At 34.0% G+C, this 20,559-nt stretch overlaps 1 protein-coding gene across 1 annotated transcript in view; it reads left to right on the forward strand.

Moving 5' to 3' along the window:
* LOC114333019 (U2 snRNP-associated SURP motif-containing protein) overlaps window positions 1–20,559 on the forward strand; it is a 49,700-nt gene that overhangs the window by 15,268 nt on the left and 13,873 nt on the right. Inside the window, exons 8-10 of the mRNA XM_028282833.2 lie at window positions 771–882; window positions 9,216–9,645; window positions 18,613–18,766. Coding sequence (XP_028138634.1) covers window positions 771–882; window positions 9,216–9,645; window positions 18,613–18,766 — 696 coding nt within the window. The remainder of the gene's footprint in view (window positions 1–770; window positions 883–9,215; window positions 9,646–18,612; window positions 18,767–20,559) is intronic.

Consider the following 20,559-nt stretch of genomic DNA (forward strand, 5'->3'; position numbering starts at 1 on the left):
TTATGCATCTTTAATAATTAAAAAAATATATATTTTAAGGGGCATAATAAGTGTATTTTTCATGACAAAGGCATATAGAAAATAAAAAATTTTAGTATGTTTAATTTATTAAATTAAAAATATACATTTTAAGTATTTTTACTTTATAAAATTTAATATTTATGCAAAGTTAAAAGCAAAAACATATTAGGGACGTAAAATTATAGTAAAGGCAAAAAAATCAAAAAAGTTTTATTTTAAAAATTTAATTTCGTGTGATAAATTATAAAACAAGGTACAGCACATAGATAGTCCTACATTAAAATTTCTGCAATAATACCTTGTTTCCTTTCTTATTCTGTTTTTGTAAACTAAACTGCAAATATAAGACAAGAAACATATAACGAACCTTTGTCGTAAAAGTTGATCACCCTGTATAGTAGTTACAGTGACTGAATTGAAGTTGTTGAATTTTTGGTCATTTCCATGGCATATACAGTCTTTGCTCATATTATTAGATTCACTTAGCAAATTCTCGCTTTCTTTGTTTCATGATTATAATAATAATTATATTATCTATATACATACAGTGAGGACATTTGAGTTAGAATAAATTCATTTTCTCGAGAATGTGCGACTCTGGAAATAAATCCCGAAATAGGTCGATTTTTAAATTATAATTTTTTGGCATATATATCATACTAGTGACGTCATCCATCTGGGCGTGATGACGTAATCGATGATTTTTTGTCAGATATAATATGTTTGATTCAGAGTGTAATTTATTTTAGATGGGTCTATATGGAAACCGCCTCTCATGAACTGTTACACATTAGGTATGCCAGAGGAGTTAATAAAAGAGGACGATTCTAAAGAAAGTTCAAAAGGAAGCCTTTCCAATTCGTAAGTTTTACACATTTCAATTTTTCTTCTACTGCAGGTGTTCAATTTTTCACATGCAAAAAAAAACATTTTTACTTTCCACAAGGAAGAATTTCCTGTAGCTGGCTGTATACCATTAATTACAAGTAAAATTTAATAAAAAAATTTTGGCTTGGTAAAAGGTATACTAGTTTAAAAAGCCCCTATAGGGCTACAAACATACAAACAAAATGTTTTCGCTCTGTAACAAGAGCATCATCAGTGTTACCTGTTATCTAAAATAAGTATAACCATATTAATTAACCCATTAACCGCCAAGCAAAAAAATACTGCAATAATATGTAATATATTTGATTAACTAGAGTAAAATAAATTTAAACAATCGTAAAAAAATTGTTTTAAACTTTGATAATGGCAGGTGTCACAACAACAAAATGGTTCGTTTTCGAACCTTTGGCGGTACAGAGCTATAAAAATTGAAATACACAATTTTATTTTTTGTGAAAACTCTCAAAACATTTAGAGTGTAAATGGACCTGGCATTTTTGATAAACAAAAATAGTATGGTTAGAACATTGCCTACACCTTCTTCAGCTTCTTTGTCAAAAACGAAGTCGAAGGCCTCTATCTTTTTTAGAAATTATTTTAGATGTTTCCAGTTTACACTTTTCAATCCTGTATCTCTCACTATGAGTGATTGCCGGTATAAGCAATCCCCCACTTACTGACCAACAGCTTCGGGTGGAAGAGTCGGTAAGTGGAAGGGCACCTTCTTGTCCTAGAAATGAGAAATCATTTCTAAAGGCGGACGAACCAGGCATGGTCAACGGCGAGGAGATGCATAAGGCAACGGGAAACCAATGCATTAAAGGCTCATAGAGCATCCCTAGTTAATCATCATGACTAACAACATAACCAAACACTCTACTGATCATGAAACTCGGAATACAAGATCCGGCAGAGGAGGAAACTCACAAGACTGCAAGGCCTCCCCGGTCGTCAACATGCGAAAACCTTGCAAAGTAGCGACGTGGAATGTTAGAAGTCTACATCAAGCTGGAAAAGTACATAATGCCGTTAATGTAATGGAAAGGCTGAATGTAGACATTTTAGGAATCAGCGATGTCCAATGGCCCGACTCAGGAAAGATGAAAATCAACAATAAAACAATATACTATTCAGGAAGTCAAGACGGTTCACACAGATATGGTGTCGGGATAATACTAAACAAACACATGGATAAAGCTGTAGTAAATTTCAATCCATACTCCAACAGAATTATCCTCTTACAATTAAATCAGAATAAACCCAAATTAAACATAATACAAGTTTATGCTCCGACTGCGGACAAACCAGAGAGCGATATTGAAACTTTCTACGAAGACCTAGACAATATTTTAAAATCCATTAAAACGCAGGATGTTACAATTATAATGGGAGATTTTAACGCAAAGGTTGGAGACGAAAAAGTAGAAGAATGTACAGGAGGATATGGTCTGGGTAACAGAAACGAAAGAGGTGACAGGCTTATCGAATTTTGCCAAAACAATAATTTTGTCATAACTAATACATTGTTTAAAATGCCAAAGAGAAGACTATATACCTGGAAGTCACCAGCAGATCAAGAAGGGAGAATTGTAAGAAACCAAATAGATTATGTATTGATTAGACAAAGATACAAGAACGCAATTATATCTTCAAAAACCTATCCAGGTGCCGACATAGGATCAGATCACAACCCAGTAGTGACCAAAATTAGGCTCAAAATGAAAATAATAAAACGCAGAACAACAGATGTAAAAATCGATACAAGTAAACTAAGAAACCCACTCATAAAACAACGCCTGACAGATGAAATTAATAACCGTTTAATGAATGTTAAAGAACAAATCCAGCAAAATACTGAAACAGAGACAAAATGGTTATTAATAAAGACAGAAATAGATAAATGTCAAAAAGAAATTCTTACACCAACCAGATACAAAAAGAAACAATGGATGACGGAGGCAATCTTAGATTTAATGGAAGAAAGACGTCAGCATAAAAACAAAGATAATCAGATGTACAAAAATGTGGATAAACAAATAAAATCCAAAATTAAACAGGCTAAAGAACAGTGGTTAAAAGAACAATGCGCAGAAATAGAAGAACACCAGAAAAGACATGATAATTTTAACACATATAAAAAAACTCTAACAAGAAGTAAAACCACTTCTATGTAAATTGGTATATTTATTAAAACTTAAAAATCCCAATGGATTGAATAAAATATGTCCAATTCAGAACGTTTTCAGACCTATCGGTCCATCATCAGTGAATCTACAATAAAATAAGTAATCCCACCATTAGAATTGAAAGATGGTTGAAATTTTTTTAAAAAGCTAAAAATGTGGTTAGATTACTTACGTGCATACTTGCTAAATAGCCCCAGACCAAACAATGGTTGAATTTAAAATTCGATTTACATTATTTAAAAATAATATTCAACAGGCTAAACGCCGATGTTACAGGATATTGCCTATGGGAACATGGTGAAACCCTACCAAAACCTCAATCAACCATCTTAGGCCAACTTTGACTATAAAGTGACACTAGTGTGTATGGAACTGTTTGAAGTGACATTGACAGTAGAGAAAAAGGTAGTCGATTTTACAGTTAATTAACCAATAGGTCATGACCCATAACAAATGATAAAAATTTTAATATCTGAAAATGTCTAACATTTTAAATCTATTGGTTATTGAAAAGAACTTGTGATATACAAAATTAATTTAGAATATAAGATTATTTATATTGACTGTATACCATAACATTAGATTGATCAAATTGATAGAAAGAAAGTTGAGCTGCTGTCAATAATGATAAAAAGATAAAAATAGATGAAGGTGAGAGAAGAGAAAGAATCAGTATTAGTTGGAATGTTATTGTACAAAATGAATAAATTGGTAGGCAATTTAATCTAGTCTATATTGTATTGGTGGTTGTATATGTAAAAGGAAAATATTGTTATTTAAAAAATAAATGTAAATTTTTGTAAATAATGGATTTGAGTTAGGATACAGTCAAATAATTAAAAGTGTATAATATGTGAATGAAAAAGAATTGTAATTATTATGAGATGTTTTATTTTTTAATTTTATTTCAAAAGTTTTGAGAGAATTCTTGTGACAAAGTGAGGGTATGTGAAGTTAGAGATAAAGAAAAGTATGATTATAGCTGTTAAGTCCAGTTGATACACGAATGAAATTAAAATGAAAATAATATTGAAAGTGTACTGAATAAAATAAAACCAAAGTAAGAAAAAGAATATTGATATAATTTAATTGTAATGATAATGGATCTGAATGTGAGAACTGAAATTAAGTGATGTGATGTTTGTTGGAGAGGTAAAATTTTTTTTTTTTTTTTTTTGGAAAAGTCAAAGACAAAAAGTAGAGGGCTGTGGTGTAGGGTATAAAGACAAGAATTTTTAGGGAAAGAGAGGGATAAAGAAAATATAAGGTGTGGAATTAAACTGAAAGAAGTAATGAAATGAAAAAGAAGTAAAAAGATAGTAGGGTGAGTTAATGAGGTGATGGTTAATAGGGTTCAGTAGTTAATAATGTTAGTCGGGTAAAGGAGTTTGAAACAGTTAAGGATAGAGGAAATTTTGAAAAAGAAGGGAGAGAAAGTTGAAAGAGAAAGAATAGGATAAAAAGAGGAAGTTAAAAAAAGGAATTATGAGAATAATTGGCGGTGAATGGGGACAAAGTTGCGGTTAAGGGATGTTTGTCTATTGACACAGTTGGGACTCTTCTTCATGTCCTTGCCAATCTCCAAATCTTCGTATAAGTCTAAACGGAGTGTATTGTTTTGTTGAATATTGTGTATCAACTGGACACCTTCAGGAATCTTAAGTTCATGTTTATTGACTTTTAAATGGTGTGAAAAGGCAGAAGTGGTATCTCTCTTGCTGTGTTCAGCAGATCGGGTAGAAAGGGATCTGTAAGTTCTGCCGATGTAGGTGGCATCACAATCTGAACAAGAGAGTCTGTATACCCCACTCCGGTTCATATAATGGATAGGATCTTTGGTATTAGTTAAACTTTTGCTGAGAGTGTTATTAACTTTGAAAGATATTTTTATGTTGTCACAAGAATTGGAAATGATATGTTTGACTCTTTCAGATAATTTGGAGTTATTGAATGGTAAGGAGGCATAGATGGGAGTAGTTGTGGATGATGTAGAGAAAGCGGATTGTTGTAGTAATTTGAGTTCTCTTTTTTGTTGAAGTTTAGTGATGATGTCTGGGTCATAACCATTGTTGACTGCAATCTGTTTGATAATATTCAACTCATTGTTGAATTCAGTTACGGATAAAGGAATAGAGTTTAATCTATGTATAAAACTGCGAAAAGCTGAGAGTTTATATGATAAAGGGTGATTAGAAGTAGAATGGATAACATGATCTGTCTGTGTTGGTTTACGGTAGATACCAAAGTTGAAGTGGTCATGTAGTCTGGTAATAGATAAATCCAGAAAGTTAATGGAGTTGGAAGATTCTAGTTCCATGATTAACTCGAAAATATCGACCTCACGACAAAAATTGTTAAAAAGAAATTGTAATAATTGTAAATACGATTTATTTGGAACCATTTCAGTTCGTACCATTTTTGTCGAAAAGTTAAAAATGGCGGAGATATTGAGCAAAACAGGTTCTCCTTTAAAATCAAGATGGCGGCTAACGTAACGGAGGAATTCATTCGTGATTTTAAATTTAGGCTACTATTGACTCCCCTAAAGATCAAAAAAATAAAATTTTGGGCAGCTCGGCATTCAAGGTCAAATGCTATCCCGACTGGACTAATATATACTTTTGAGTCTGATATTGCTGCATGTAACTTTTTTGGTATTGTAATATAATTCAAATCCTTCTAACCACTTAAAGTCCTATCTTTTGGCTATCTGTGGGCAAATTTTCAGACAAATCGATGATGATGTATTTTGGGAATGGAGGAAAATGTAAATAACGGTATTTTATCGTTTTTTACACTATAAAATTTGATCAAAAACTTCTTTTGATTCAAAATAACTTGTTATAATGCCATATAATGACATTTTTGAGTCCTTTCTATTAAAATATTATGTTTTTCATTGATACTTTACGACAGAAAATGCAAATTTGTTTAAATAAACACCAAATCACTGTAAAATCGCATAAAATAACATTTTGAGAAAAAAAGAAGAAGATTTTTTGACCTTAAATATTTTATTTTTACGTCCCGCAGAAGCTATATACCAATTTTCAGACAAATCGGAGATCCAAAATTTTTTGCCCGAGTGATTTGACATGGAATGTACCATAGACATAACTCTGTCGGTTTTTTCAATGTGCCTCTAGTAAGTTGTAGTTTCATCGTTTTCGTGGTCTTCCCACTGATCGCCTTCCTATTGGGGAACCGTCTCTCGCTGTCCTTACTACTCTATTTGTTGTCATTCGGTTTATGTGGTCATTCCATTATATTCTTCTGTTTCTTACCCAGTTATTAATGTTATCCACCTTGCATCTCCGTCGTATGTCTGTACTGCTAGCTCTGTCACATATAGTCTTACCATCGATTTTTCGAAGGGTTTTCATCTCCGCTGTTTCGATCAATATTTTTGTCCTCTCTGTGTCGGGTCGTGTTTCTGCCGCGTATGTCATTATTGGTCTGATGACTGTTTTATAAATTCTGCCTTTCATTTCTTTTCCGATATTTTTATTTCTCCATATTCACTTGATCTTCCACTTCTGTTTCGAGCCTTCCGTAGCTAGATAGTGTGATGCCTAGATATTTAAACTCCATCACTTGTTCTATTATATAACCTTCCAGCTCCAATTTACATCTTAGTGGATTTGCTGTTATAACCATGCATTTTGTCTTTTTTGGAGAAATTAACAACAAATTTTCTGGCGGTTATGTTAAATTGGTGCAGCATACGTTCTAAATCATCTTCACTTTGAGAGATTAGTATTACATCATCTGCATAGCAGATTATTTTAAGTTGTTTTTCTCCCATTTGGTACCCTTTTTTAGTTCTTACTTTTTTTATTTCATCCATGATCAGGTTGAACAATAAAGGACTCAAGGAATCCCCCTGTCTTATCCCATTGCCGGCTTCAGTTAGGTCAGTTGGTTTATCTTCTACTTTTACTTTTATTTTGTTGTTCTGGTAGATGTTTTCGACCGTTTAATTATTCCTAGAGGTACCTCTCTTGAGTATAACAAACGGATAACGTCCTCTAATTTGATCCTGTCAAATGATTTCTTAACCCTTTAACGCTCTCTGGTAGCCATATATACCAAAGATATTACGGCTTAATTTGTTATCAGAGTTACGGTGAAAACAATTTTTATAGGCGAAGTCGATACACTGAATGCTTGCTGGTAGGTGTGAATATCGAAAACCTGTATGCGGCGTGGCAACCACGTGCTTTTCACAAAACTGGTATGATAAGCTACCAGTGCCCCTTTCTGCAACAGTCTATGTAAAAAATCGTTCAATTTTATTTTTGTTTTTTGCACAAGTGTCATTTGGAATAAACTACTTGGACAAAAATTGAAGGTAAGTGTCAAGTGTACTTTTTTCATTATTTTTAACTAGCAGATAATTCTTTAAAAGCACTGGCATAGTCATTGCAATAATAAATATGTTTTATGAGAATTGTAACCCCAAAATTCATTGTTTTTATTTATCCCGGCATACAAACATTTTTTATTTTTTCGTTTTGAAACTTATGCCTGTTATTAAACAATATTGTGGCAACAAATTTCTGTAAAAATCTGGTTGTTTGACATGAGCGATAGGAAAATATTTTTAATCATTTTGAGGATTGTACCAAATACGAGGTTATTTTTTCACATACTAAACCAAAAAACCTCGAGATCGTAGTTTACGCCCAATACTAAAATTTTTACGGATACATTAAAGAAAAGTTTAGTATTTATTTGCTAGACAAGGTTCTATAAGACTTTAAATTATTTATTAGACCTATTTGTCATTACAATTTTTCCAGTACATTATTTAGGTTTGGTTAGATTTTTCCAGTACATTACTCCTATGTTTTTTTAGATGTCTAGAAACCGACCGCTAGAAGCTGAACTCCAGTATATAGTAGACCATCTAAGTGATGAAGAGTATCGTCTTTCCGAATTTGATGGCGATGAGGGACGCTCAATTTCCAGAACTCTCCAGACTACTAGTATCGACAGCCATCCGACATGTTCCAGTACTTCAGTACAGCACTTGAAAAGGGTGCGCTAATGTACTCTTACAAGAAAGACAAATAATTCTAGCGGAAACGAAGATTTTGGTAATTCGGATCAAGATCCTCACTTTGATCCAGATGACGGATTTGGTTTCAAGCACAACAAGCTGGCTAGGTTATTTCCTAAAAAAATCATTTTTTCTGATGAAGACGACGAGGATGAACAACTGTTAACATTACCTCAAGCAACAAATTCTCTACCTTTTAGACGCAGCAATAGTAAACAGCTATATTTTATATAAGGAGACTCTGAAAAAAGAAAGTCAAGTGCTAAGCCTATGACTGCATTACAGTTCCGCAGTGAACTAGCTGGTAATTTGATTAGCACTTTTACTTTCAGAAAAAAGTCTGCACCACCATCAAACTCAACTTTGAATGCTGGTTCACACTTACCCACCAAAGGAACTTATAGGCGATGTGCCCTTTGTGCTTCATCTAAAAAGAAACAAACGCGCAGTAATTTGATTTGTCAAGTTTGTAACGTTGCTCTATGAAAAGACTGTTTTGCACCCTACCATAGTAGATAGAAAGTTATTAGATAATAAATTTAAAATATTACTGTATTTAGTTTTTTTACATTTTCAAAATAAAGTATTTTTTTTATAAATTTTTGTAATTGATTTTACTGGTCGTTATATATACCATTGCCCACTAAGTATTAGTTGTTCGTCAAAATGCACTCTGGTAGCTATATCTACCACCCTTTCCAGCCCTTCTGGCACAGAAAAAATTTTTTTAAAAATTTTTTGTCTTACTAACGATGCATAATGAACTACTTTTACTATTCAAAAGTATAGTTTTACAAAAACAATAGTTCTGCCCGTTAAAGGGTTAAGGTTCACGAAACAAATATGCCGGTTTGTTGTATTCCAACGATTTATCTTGAACTTGCCTAATTATAAATATCGCGTCAGTGCATGACCTTCCCGACCTAAAAACCTGTAATAATATTGTCTGTTTATCATAATCCCTCTATAAACTTCCACTTTAATCCACAAACCTAACCACATACAGTCTACGTCCCTTGAAATTATATTCCAGCAGGTCAATTTTTTTACTTTTTCAGGCAGAGGGATAGGCTAGAAGACATATTACGGCAATTAACCCACGAAAAAAATAAAATAGGTGAAGCAATGGTGTTTTGCATCGAGCATAGCGAAGCAGCTGAGGAGGTTGCTGAGTGCATAGCCGAGTCTCTATCCAATAAATCAACACTCATTACCAAAAAGATAGCACGACTCTACTTGATTTCAGATATTTTACATAACTGCCAAGTTAAAGTCTCCAAGGCATCTTTTTTTAGAAAGGCGTTTGAGTCTAAATTGATAGAGATATTCAAATGCATCAAAGAAACTTACGATAATTTAGAAGGTAGACTGCAGGCAGAAGGTTTTAGGCTTAGAGTATTGCGGGTTTTAAAAGCATGGGATGACACAATATATCCAAAGGAATTTTTGACCAGACTGAACAATATATTTTTGGGTATATCTGAGGAGGTAAGTAAAAATATCAATTTAATACTCCAGGGAAATAAGGTTCTGGTCGGGACACTCACCCAGCCAGGTTGCAAATGGAGTATTCATCTTTTAGTAGATGAGCAAAGTATAAAAGAATACGTGTCGTAATGGGGTAGTTACTCTGAGAAGAGGGTTGGTTGTTAGGAATACACTATTTGTTCATACTTTATTTATTGAACACTACTACTTATTATCAGTAACAAGTTGGTGGACGAAAGTCTATATTATAACTACCTTGATGGTTGAATAATGAATGCTGAATAATGAATGATCTCTTTCTTTACTTGTTACGTATCTATAATCAATCCCAATTGTTTATTATGATTGTTGACACGATTCGACCTAATGAAATAATTATATCAAAATAGCTGACTAAGGTGATCTTGAAACAAGTGCATTATATTGGGAAATTTGTGTCACCTAGTTATTTACAACAACAGTCAATGTTTGTTTTAAGATATTTAAAAATTAAATGAATATGAGTTGCTTTTATTTTGGAATGATAATATAAGTCCTGTACATCCCCTACCCTTACAAGAAAAATTTTCTGAGAGATGTACCTTATTTTCTCTGCCTTTCCGACAAAGAAGAAAATTTTTCTAAACAACGTCACCAACTCATTACTGTGTTAAAGATTTATCCAAATGTATACAAATATAAAATACAAATATGATATATACAAATATACAACTTATTACCCTATAAAAAAAATTAGTCCTCAAACATCGTCTATTCTTACTTATTACTTCCTTATATCTCGCGAAATTCTACACTCAGAAATTGTAATGTATATTTTACCTTTTCCCTACTTAAAATAAAATTATAACTTTAATTCTTACATTTGAACTTACTTTTTAATTATACTTCTTTCACTTTTAAAATAATTATTTGATTTTCTGACCTTCTACATATTCTTCAATTAAAAAAATTTCTCCGATTTCTTCCTCTTCTTCTTGACTGGTACTTTACTAATACATATTTTCATTTTCTTTATACTTAGTACTTTCTTCATAGTGTACTATTAAACATATTTCTTCTTCTTCATATTTCTTCATTAAACTCGTATTTACTTCACATATTCTTCCTTTTCTAACCCTTACCTACTCGGTGGGTTTTTCGCAGCTTTCAATCCTTGTATTTGCTTCCGGTCCTTTCTCCACGTCCTTAGTCGTGGGAAGGTTTGTTCCAAAAAGACAAAATGGATAGTTGTGCGCTTAAAAAAAATCTTCTACATTTTGCATCCCTAAATTCCTATCTGATCCGAACTGCTCAGTCTTGATGAGAGTCGGTTAGCTTCAAAACATGAAATGAGCATGCTAAAATTTTCTGATGTTCATTTGTACCTTTTTTCTTGACAAGAGTCGGTTTTCTCCCTGAATTGTCTTTACTTAATTTTGGTTCTAATATATTAAAAAAATCAATGGTCTACTTAATTCATCACAAAACATTAAAAAAAAATCATATTTATACTAAAATTCAACCGATATTGAAAACTTGAAATGAAAAAATCTTATTGTCGTTGTCAAAACTTCCACATTCAATAAAAATTCGAAAAAAAGTGGTAATAAAAATAGACTATATTTTATTAAAAAAAAATCACGAAAAATCTATTTACCTATCATTATTCTATCTAGCTAGGACTATTCTTTTTCAATCCTATTTATCTATATAACATCTATCTATCTAGGGTTATTTTTCCTATCTAGGGCCCTATACTATGTGCACATCTACTACCTATAAAATTAACCTAAAAGTTAAGAACGAGAAAAACTTATGAATAAACGCTAAATAAATAATGTGAGTTTTTGCTATTTACTAAATAATAGTTTTTCCTCACTTAGTTCAGCTTAGTTCGGTTCGGTTCGCGAATGGTCACTAATTACGTCACAAAAAAGTCTCTATTTCTCTAATTGAGATACAGTCTTACATGACTTCATTTGAATTAAATAAGTATTTTTATATTATAGAATTTAAAGTTAGTTTACAATATAAAAAATTTAAAGTAACTTAATATTATACTAAATATCTACATGTACTTAAAGCAATACAACCTATTCTTCTTAAATAGTACTTTTTACTGTATAAAATTCTTTTTAATTATTCGGTTTTCTAATCTTTTGTCGTCAGATCTTCTTTAAATTATCCTTAAAAACTTGTCCTTCATTATGATAATTTTTAAGGCTTAATTGTCCATATTCTTTTGTCTTTTTCCTCCAATGGGGTTTCCTTGTCTATTTTCTTCTTACATAATTACTTTCTTTTCTTCTTAGAATCATTGTATATATCCTGGCAGGATCGCCATATAAAAGAATACGTGTCGTAATGGGGTAGTTACTCTGAGAAGAGGGTTGGTTGTTAGGAATACACTATTTGTTCATACTTTATTTATTGAACACTACTACTTATTATCAGTAACAAGTTGGTGGACGAAAGTCTATATTATAACTACCTTGATGGTTGAATAATGAATGCTGAATAATGAATGATCTCTTTCTTTACTTGTTACGTATTTATAATCAATCCCAATTGTTTATTATGATTGTTGATACGATTCGACCTAATGAAATAATTATATCAAAATAGCTGACTAAGGTGATCTTGAAACAAGTGCATTATATTGGGAAATTTGTGTCACCTAGTTATTTACAACAACAGTCAATGTTTGTTTTAAGATATTTAAAAATTAAATGAATATGAGTTGCTTTTATTTTGGAATGATAATATAAGTCCTGTACAAAAGGTTTAAAATGGCAGTTTTTGAATTTTGGTCCGATCATTTGTTGCTTTGTAAATTGCAAAATAAGGCTACAATTTTAAAAATCAAAAATTTTCTGTAACTTCTTCAAAAATAAACTTAGACTTTGATATTGCATGAAAAGTTGAGTCAAGTACTCCTTATAATGCACAAACAATTTCAAGACGATTCTTTAGTTAGTTTAAATTTTATTCAATTTGTTTATCCTACAGAGCTTTTTTTGCAATGTTATTGTTGTAATATAAAATTCTCCTGTAACAGTGATAGTTACCATACTCCTCCGAAACGGCTTGACCTAATTTATGAAATTTTACACGTATATCCTGTAGGACTGAGAATAGGTTTTAACCTATTTTTCATACCCATGGGGTTGCCCCCCTGACATTTTTTTTACCAAATTGTGCACTTTAATTTTATATAATGTAGAATTAAGAAATACATACAACCCTTAATTTTCACTCTTCTATCACCAACCAACATTTTGCCTAGGTTAATTGCGGTCAAAGTTAGCCACTTTTATTATTTAATTCACCGTTACTTCTATGTACATAACATTCTGCTGTAACAGTGTTAGTTGCCTGCCATACTCCTCCGAGACCGCTTGACCGATTTTTATGAAATTGTATATGTATATTCGGTAGGTCTGAAAATCGGTCGTAATCTATTTTTCATACCCCTGAGTGATAAGGGGGTTGCCTCTAACATTTTGTAATATTAGGTGGCGATATATGTACATAATGTACTGTACGAGTACAAATTAAAAAAAAAACAATGATCAAAATCCATCAACAAGTTCAGAAGATATTAATCGCAGCATATGTTTGAAGAATCAATTTCATTTGTTGAGTGCACGGATTTTATTAATACGGATAATAACGGTTTCTTTAATGATTTGAAAATTTCACCAAATATTTTGGAAACATTTTCAGATGTTGCATTTGAATCATTTGAAAAAAAAAATTGAGAATTGTCCATCATTTATTTTTGTTAAACTGCTTGTTCTGCTGACTGAAACTGGAATGTCTCTGGGACGTCTCCATTCTTGAGAACTTCATTCAATCATTTGAGAAAATCCATAAGGAAAAATTTCCTGTAACTGGCTGTATACCATTAATTACAAAAATTGAAGAAAATCTTCTGTGTAAAAGGTATATTTATTTAAAACCCCAATAAAGGGCTACATTAAAAGACAGAACGTTTTCGCTCTAAAGAGAGCATCATCAGTGTTCTAAGCAAGCTCTACATGCTAAGCCACCAAAAATACATGGGTTAAAACCCTTAAAACGCCGACTAAAAGTCTTACATTGGCGTGTTATATATTATACCCTGGCGATGGGTGAAATTTAAACAAGATATACCTCAAAGATGATATGACTATACCACGTGTATGTGGGTGGTTGAGTTGATTTCTCTGTCTTCACTAGACTTTTGGTCGGCGTTTTAAGGGTTTTAACCCATGTATTTTTAATGGCTTAGCATGTAGAGCTTGCTTAGAACACTGATGATGCTCTCTTTAGAGCGAAAACGTTCTGTCTTTTAATGTAGCCCTTTATTGGGGTTTTAAATAAATATACCTTTTACACAGAAGATTCTCTTCAACATTTGAGAAACATTTTAGAATTGTCCATCAATTATTTTTGTTATAACTGCTTCTTCTGCTGACTGAAACTGGAATGTGTTTGGGTCATCTTCATTCTTGTTGAGAACATCCCTCAGTCGTTCTTATAAATAAATTTTTTCATATAAATTTGAATGTTTTTTTTTTTTTATTATCTCCCTTTATTGACAATCAGATATAAAACAAACATCTATAAGTCAATTTGTTGGTCTTACATTAAATTAAATTATTGTAAATGTGGTGACGTGGAGAGGTAAACATCCAGCGATGTTTCCTCAGTTACCTCTTAGGTCGGAGGGCCAGCTTCTTCTTAGTCTTCTATTGTGGACAGGTTGCAGTAGTGGATGAAGTAGTGGGTTAGGATGGTCTTCTAGTTTGTTGTGGTGTTTTCTGTTGTTTTCTCGGATGACTTCGGTTACATATGGAATTTTTAGATCTGTGTGTAGAGTTTGGTTTGATACATACCATGGTGCATTAACTATTGCTCGAAGTATCTTGGATTGCGCTCTCTGGATAATCACAGTATTGGATTTGCTAGCACAGCCCCACAGTTCAATGCCATAAGTCCAGATTGGCTTTATCACTGCTTTATATATTAGCAATTTGTTTTCTATTGAAAGATGGGAATTTCTTCCAATGAGCCAGTAAAGTTCTTTGGTTTTTAGGTCAAGTTGCATTCTTTTCTTTGTTATATGGTGTTTCCAGTTGAGTTTATTGTCAAAGTGTAGCCCTAGATATTTGACTTGATTACTTTGTGGTATTTTTATTTGATTGATGGTTACTGGTGGGCAGGTTCCAGTCCGGAGAGTGAATGTTATATGGGATGATTTTGTTTCGTTTACCTTAAACTTCCACTTCTTCAGCCATATTTCAAGTGAGTTTAGATGCTCTTGGAGATTTTGTGTTGCTGCAATAGGATCGTCATGCTTGGCAAAAATAGCAGTGTCGTCTGCAAATGTCCCGATGGTTGTTTTATCATTTGTAGGCAAGTCATATGTATATAGTATGTACAATAATGGTCCTAGTATGCTCCCTTGAGGTACGCCAGAGTGAATAGGCTTGTATTCCGAGACTTCTTCATTAACTTTTACTTTAAACTGCCGTTCGTGTAGGTAGGCTCTCAGTAGGTTGTAGTAACTTGCTGGAAGAATTCTTTTTATTTTGCATAACAAGCCTGGATGCCAGACTTTGTCAAAAGCCTGACTGATGTCTATAAAGGCTGCTGTGCAGTACTGCTGATTTTCAAGTGACTGGTTAATGGCGTTGACTATGCGATGGCATTGTTGTATCGTTGAATGGCTTTGTCGAAATCCGAACTGATGATCTGGGATCCAATTTTGTGGATTTATTTCTGCATTTATTCTGTTTAGGATAAGTCTTTCAAGCAACTTGGAGATTGTTGGTAATAAGCTGATAGGCCTATATGATGAGACATCTAGAGGGTTTTTGCCAGGCTTTGGTATCATAATTATTTGTCCAATTTTGAGTGCTTTGGGCCAGTAGTCACATCTAAGTATTGCATTGAATATGTGCAGTAGTTTAACTATGCCCTTTTTGGGTATTTCTTTTAACATTTTTGCGGTTATCAGATCTTCGCCTGGTGCCTTCTTTGGGTTTAGGGTGGCAATTACGTCTCTAATTTCTTTTGGAGTAAATAGTTTTATTCGGTCCTGTATCTGTAGTGGTTCTTCTAATATTTGGTTCGCTTCTGGTACTTGGTCGTCATTTAGTGGAGTAAAAACTTCTGCTAAATACTCGGCAAATAGGTCAGCCTTTTCTTTATCACTTTTTGCCCATGGTCCTGGTGGTGTTGAATTTTTACGTATTGGAGGTAATGCTGTTATTGGCTTTCTCTTACTTTTTATGGGCTTCCATATAGAGTTGTCTTGTCTTGAAAGATTGGTGATATAATTCGTAAATGACTCATTTTTGACTTCTTGCAGCTTTGATTTTAATTTGTTGCTGATGCGATTGTATCTTGTTCTGCTGTCTGGTGTGTGTGTTCGTTGCCATGCAGATCTGGCCTTTCTTTTTTCAGCTACCAGTTTTTTTATTTCTAAAGGTATATTACTTATGTTTCTGTTGGGACTACTTTGTGGGGTAGCTGATTTAGCTGCATACTGTAGTATGTTTATAAATTTGTTATAGTCCTCTTCTATTTCTTCCGGTTTTTTCAGCCTCGTTGTTATTTCGATAGTATCGTGAATTATTTGTCGGTAAGTGTCCCAGTTTGTTTTATTGTTGTGCAGGTGGAGTTTTGGTTTTTTAGTGATAACTGTTGTACTTACCGTTGCTATTATTGGGCTATGGTCAGTAGTTAGGTCATAGCTTGGTGTTATATCTGTATAAGTTATACCGATACCGTTTGTTATGAAGAAGTCCAATAAATCTGGTTTTTTGTTGGGATCGGTCGGCCAGTATGTTGGTGTTCCCGTTGAGATAAATGAGTAATTCTTATTTTGTATAACATGTGCCAGTTCTCTGCCTTTTGTTGTTATAAGTCGTGACCCCCACAAGGTATGCTTGCTGTTGTAATCTCCCCCAGCAATGAATTTTGGTCCTAAAGTTTGGAAAAATTCTTCATAGTGTTCTCGTTTTAGATTATGGCGAGGAGGGCAGTACACAGCTGTTACGTTGACATTATATGGAAGTGCTTCAACGCTTACTGTCGTTGCTTGTATGTGTTCTTCTTTGTACTTCAGTAGTTCATGATGTTTAATATTTTCTTTGATGAGTATTGCTGTACCTCCGTGGGCTGTGCCGTCAGGATGCTCAGTATGATATAGTTTATATTTAGGTATGTTAAAATAAGTTCTGTTTGTGAAGTGTGTTTCACTAATTAAAAATATGTCAATTTTATTTATGTCTAGAAATATTTTCACTTCTTCTGTATGGCTTGGAAGGCCGTTGGCATTCCATTGGGCTATTCGAAGAAACTTAGCCATTTATTTCATTTTGTTCATAAGCATGGTAAGCATGTTGAGGACCATGCTATTTTGTTGGATTAGTTGGTTGAATAGATTCTTGAATTCTTCCAAAAACTTGTTTAACACAGTGGTTGTATCTTCTGTTTGGTTGCGTTTAGTTACTTCAGCATAGCTCATGCCCTGGGGCAGTGGATTGGATAGTTGTTGTGTGTTTCTTGTGTATATATCATTTGTGTAGATTGCTGATGGGTTTTGATGCTCTCCATTGTTTTTATTGCTTCCTTTGGTAAGTTTCTTATAGTGATCACATCCCTTGTAATTGGCTGGGTGGCCTCCATTGCATAACGCACATATGGCTGGCGTCTCCTTTGACTTTTTGCACGTGGTGGTATTGTGTGAGCCTCCGCATTTTACACAGACGTATGGTTTATTACAATATGATTTGGAATGTCCATATTGTTGGCATCTCATGCACTGTATTATACTGTTTTTTTGAGTTCGTGGAGGTTCTATGTGTACTACTCTGTTCTGTAGGCCTGTTATATTATAGACATCTTTGTTGTTTTGCGCGGGTTCTAAATCTACAAAGAAGAGATTAAGTGGTTCTTTGGTTTTTTGTTGTTTTACATTAACTATGTTTCTCACTTTGTGCCCTAACTGAGATAGCTCACTTTTTATGTCATCAGTATTGGTTGAGTGATGTAAGTATCTGATCACGATTCTGTAGGCTCGTTCTTCTTTTAGTTGGTACGTGTGATGGTATATATTTTTTTCCTTGAACTCCTTAACCAATTTTCGGTATATTTCTGGTGTTTCACAATTTATTTTGACAACGTTGTTTATTAAACTTTTTGTCTGGTATTCTTCTTTTTTGGCTATTTCCTCTAATTGCTTTGTCATCTCTTTGAAATCCTGTACCCCGTGTACAAATATTGGTGGAGGTTTTGGTATTTTGTTGGTTTCGACGTTTCCAATATTTTCTTCTGTTTCTTTCGACAGCGGTTGGAATCGGTTACCTGTTTCAATTTCGCTTGGATTTGGTTTGTTGTTATGTATTTTCTTTCTTTTATTGCTTCCCATGACTTGCCAAGCGTTTTTACTGTTTGTCTGATTTTCTTCTTCATCTTCACTGGTTGATGTCATATAGTGAGTTTCTCTGTCTTCGATATTTGCACTATTTTTACTTGATGTCGGCATTTGCTGCTGAACTGGTTGAGAGCTGAACTGGTTGGTATTTACTGTCTGTATAGGAGTTGTATGATACTGTTGTTGCATAGTTGGCATATTCATGTTCATTGCATTTTCTGGTTGCTTCATCATTGTTGGCTGCCACTGTAGTTGGTTATTGGTTGCTTGTGGTATTTGTAAATTTATTGGATCACTCTGTATGTTTTGTTGTTGATAAACTGGTTGTCCATTTCTGAACCCAATAAGATTCCCCGAAGGGAACATATTGTTTTGTTTTTCTCACTTATTGCTAATGGGTTTTTTTTTTATTGTTGTTGATAAGATAATTAGAATTCTTAATCACCGGTTTTTCGGAGCGCTTTAACGATGTTTACACCTCGATGGCCCAGCGACGACTATAAATTTGAATGTAAATTTGAATTTGGTAAATATCAAAAATATTTTATATAAAATTTTAGGAAGAGAAAACTTCTGATAAGGATCTGGCTGAAGATATTGATGGAAATCCACTAGATCCCCAATATTCTGAAGAGGACAATCCTGTCGATGGAACACTCTTAAAATCCGCCATGATGTTATACGAGAGTGATGGAGAAGACTTCGATATAGATGGTAAATTTTATTGATTTTTCTTTTCCTGTAAATTATCCTTAACCATATTGCCTTTCCCTAATGATCTACAACTAAAAAAATTAAACGAATTGAAAAATAAATAAAAAGACTTACAATCAATTTGTGTACTAATTATGTGGTATTGGTGTCGCATACTACAATTTACTATGCATCCTCAGGTCTCCGGTACGGCAAAATTAAATGCTGAAATTACATATTACAATAACTGTACACTTATAATGCCAATATTATATAGGTACAGTTTTAATGGTGTACCGTTTTTACTTAGATGCCGATAAGTTAAAACTTATTAAAATGGTACACCATTAAAGCTATACACATATAATATTGGCATAAGTTATATAGTTTGTACCAGACAGCACCCTTTTTTTCCCTGGAAGCCGTCCGTGCATGCACCCCGGTCGCATTGCAGCTTTTCAGCTTATTGTGCTTTCTTCCGTTTTTTCTCATGACACCCAATCCAATATCGCAGTGCCCTTCACTAGCCTGTAAAGGTCCATTGGGTTAGTGCCATATACTGTCGGACTTGGTCTGCAGTCTCCATATATTGCTTGTCTCTTGCGGTCCAGAGCCTCGCAATCGCACAATAATGTCCGACTGTCTCGGTCTCTATTGCATAGTCTGCACCTGAGATCTCCATTATATAGTCCTATCGTGTGTAGGTGTCATTTTACCGGAAAGTGTCCAGTTAGAAACCTGTAGTGATTTTGAGCTGATTCCTGTTCATTTTGAACAGTTCTTCAGCTCTTTTTGCGCATGTCAGGTATAAATCTCTTCGCATGCTTTTGCGTGGGAATTTCTTCCCAGTATTCTTTGTGCTGTCTTCGTATCCAGCCTCTTAATCAGTCTCTGATTGTGCTTTTGGGCACTCCCAGTGCCGGTTCTGGACCGAAGTATCTTGTTGCTGATCCTCGTCTAGCAAGTTCGTCAGCTTTCTCATTGCCAGCGATCCCTTGATGTCCAGGCATCCAAACGAGTTTTACCTCATTATGTTCCGCCAGGGTGTCAAGTTCTTCGCGGCATTCCCATACAAGCCTTGAGGTTATCCTTGGGTTCTTTAAAACCCTCGCTTGGCTGTCTGAACAGATATTCTCTTATTAGTATAAGTCCTCAATCTGTTTATCCGTGCACAGTGCAGGATTACATATACCTCAGCCTGAAATACAGAGTTATCTTCTCCTAGTAGAATGGAACCGTTATAGTTCCTATCCTCACTATATACTCCTGATCCCGAACCATCTTCTGTCTTGGACCCATCTGTATACCAGGTGTGGCCCTCATTCTTCAGATGTCTGCCAGGATTTTCCCATACCTCTCTGGAGTGTATTTCCACCTGGAAAGGTATTTCTATTTTATATTTGGGGATAGAATGGTCTGTTATCATCTCCCATATCGGATCCCCGCATATATCTTTGATGCTGCAGTGTCCTTTGCCCACTGCAATTTTGCTTTGATTTCCTTGCAGTCTATAACCCCATCCTTGCCTCACCCTTCACTATGATGTGTAAGGGAGGAAGGTCTAGTAAGGCTTCCATTGCAGACAGCACCCTAATACTGGTTATTGTAATTTCAACATTTAATTTTGCCGTACCGTAGTCCTGAGGATGCATAGTAAATTATAGTATGCGAAGGCGGTCGTCCTTGGTAGGATAAATTGATTGTCTTCTTCTTCATGTGTCCATGCCTCTCCTTGTCCGTTCCGAAAGTTGGCAATTAACATGGCTATTCTGACTTTGTTTACGGCAGATGACAATGCGAATCATTGCCGCAAG

Source organism: Diabrotica virgifera, chromosome 10 (assembly GCF_917563875.1).
Source record: "Diabrotica virgifera virgifera chromosome 10, PGI_DIABVI_V3a".
Lineage (NCBI taxonomy): Eukaryota > Metazoa > Arthropoda > Insecta > Coleoptera > Chrysomelidae > Diabrotica > Diabrotica virgifera.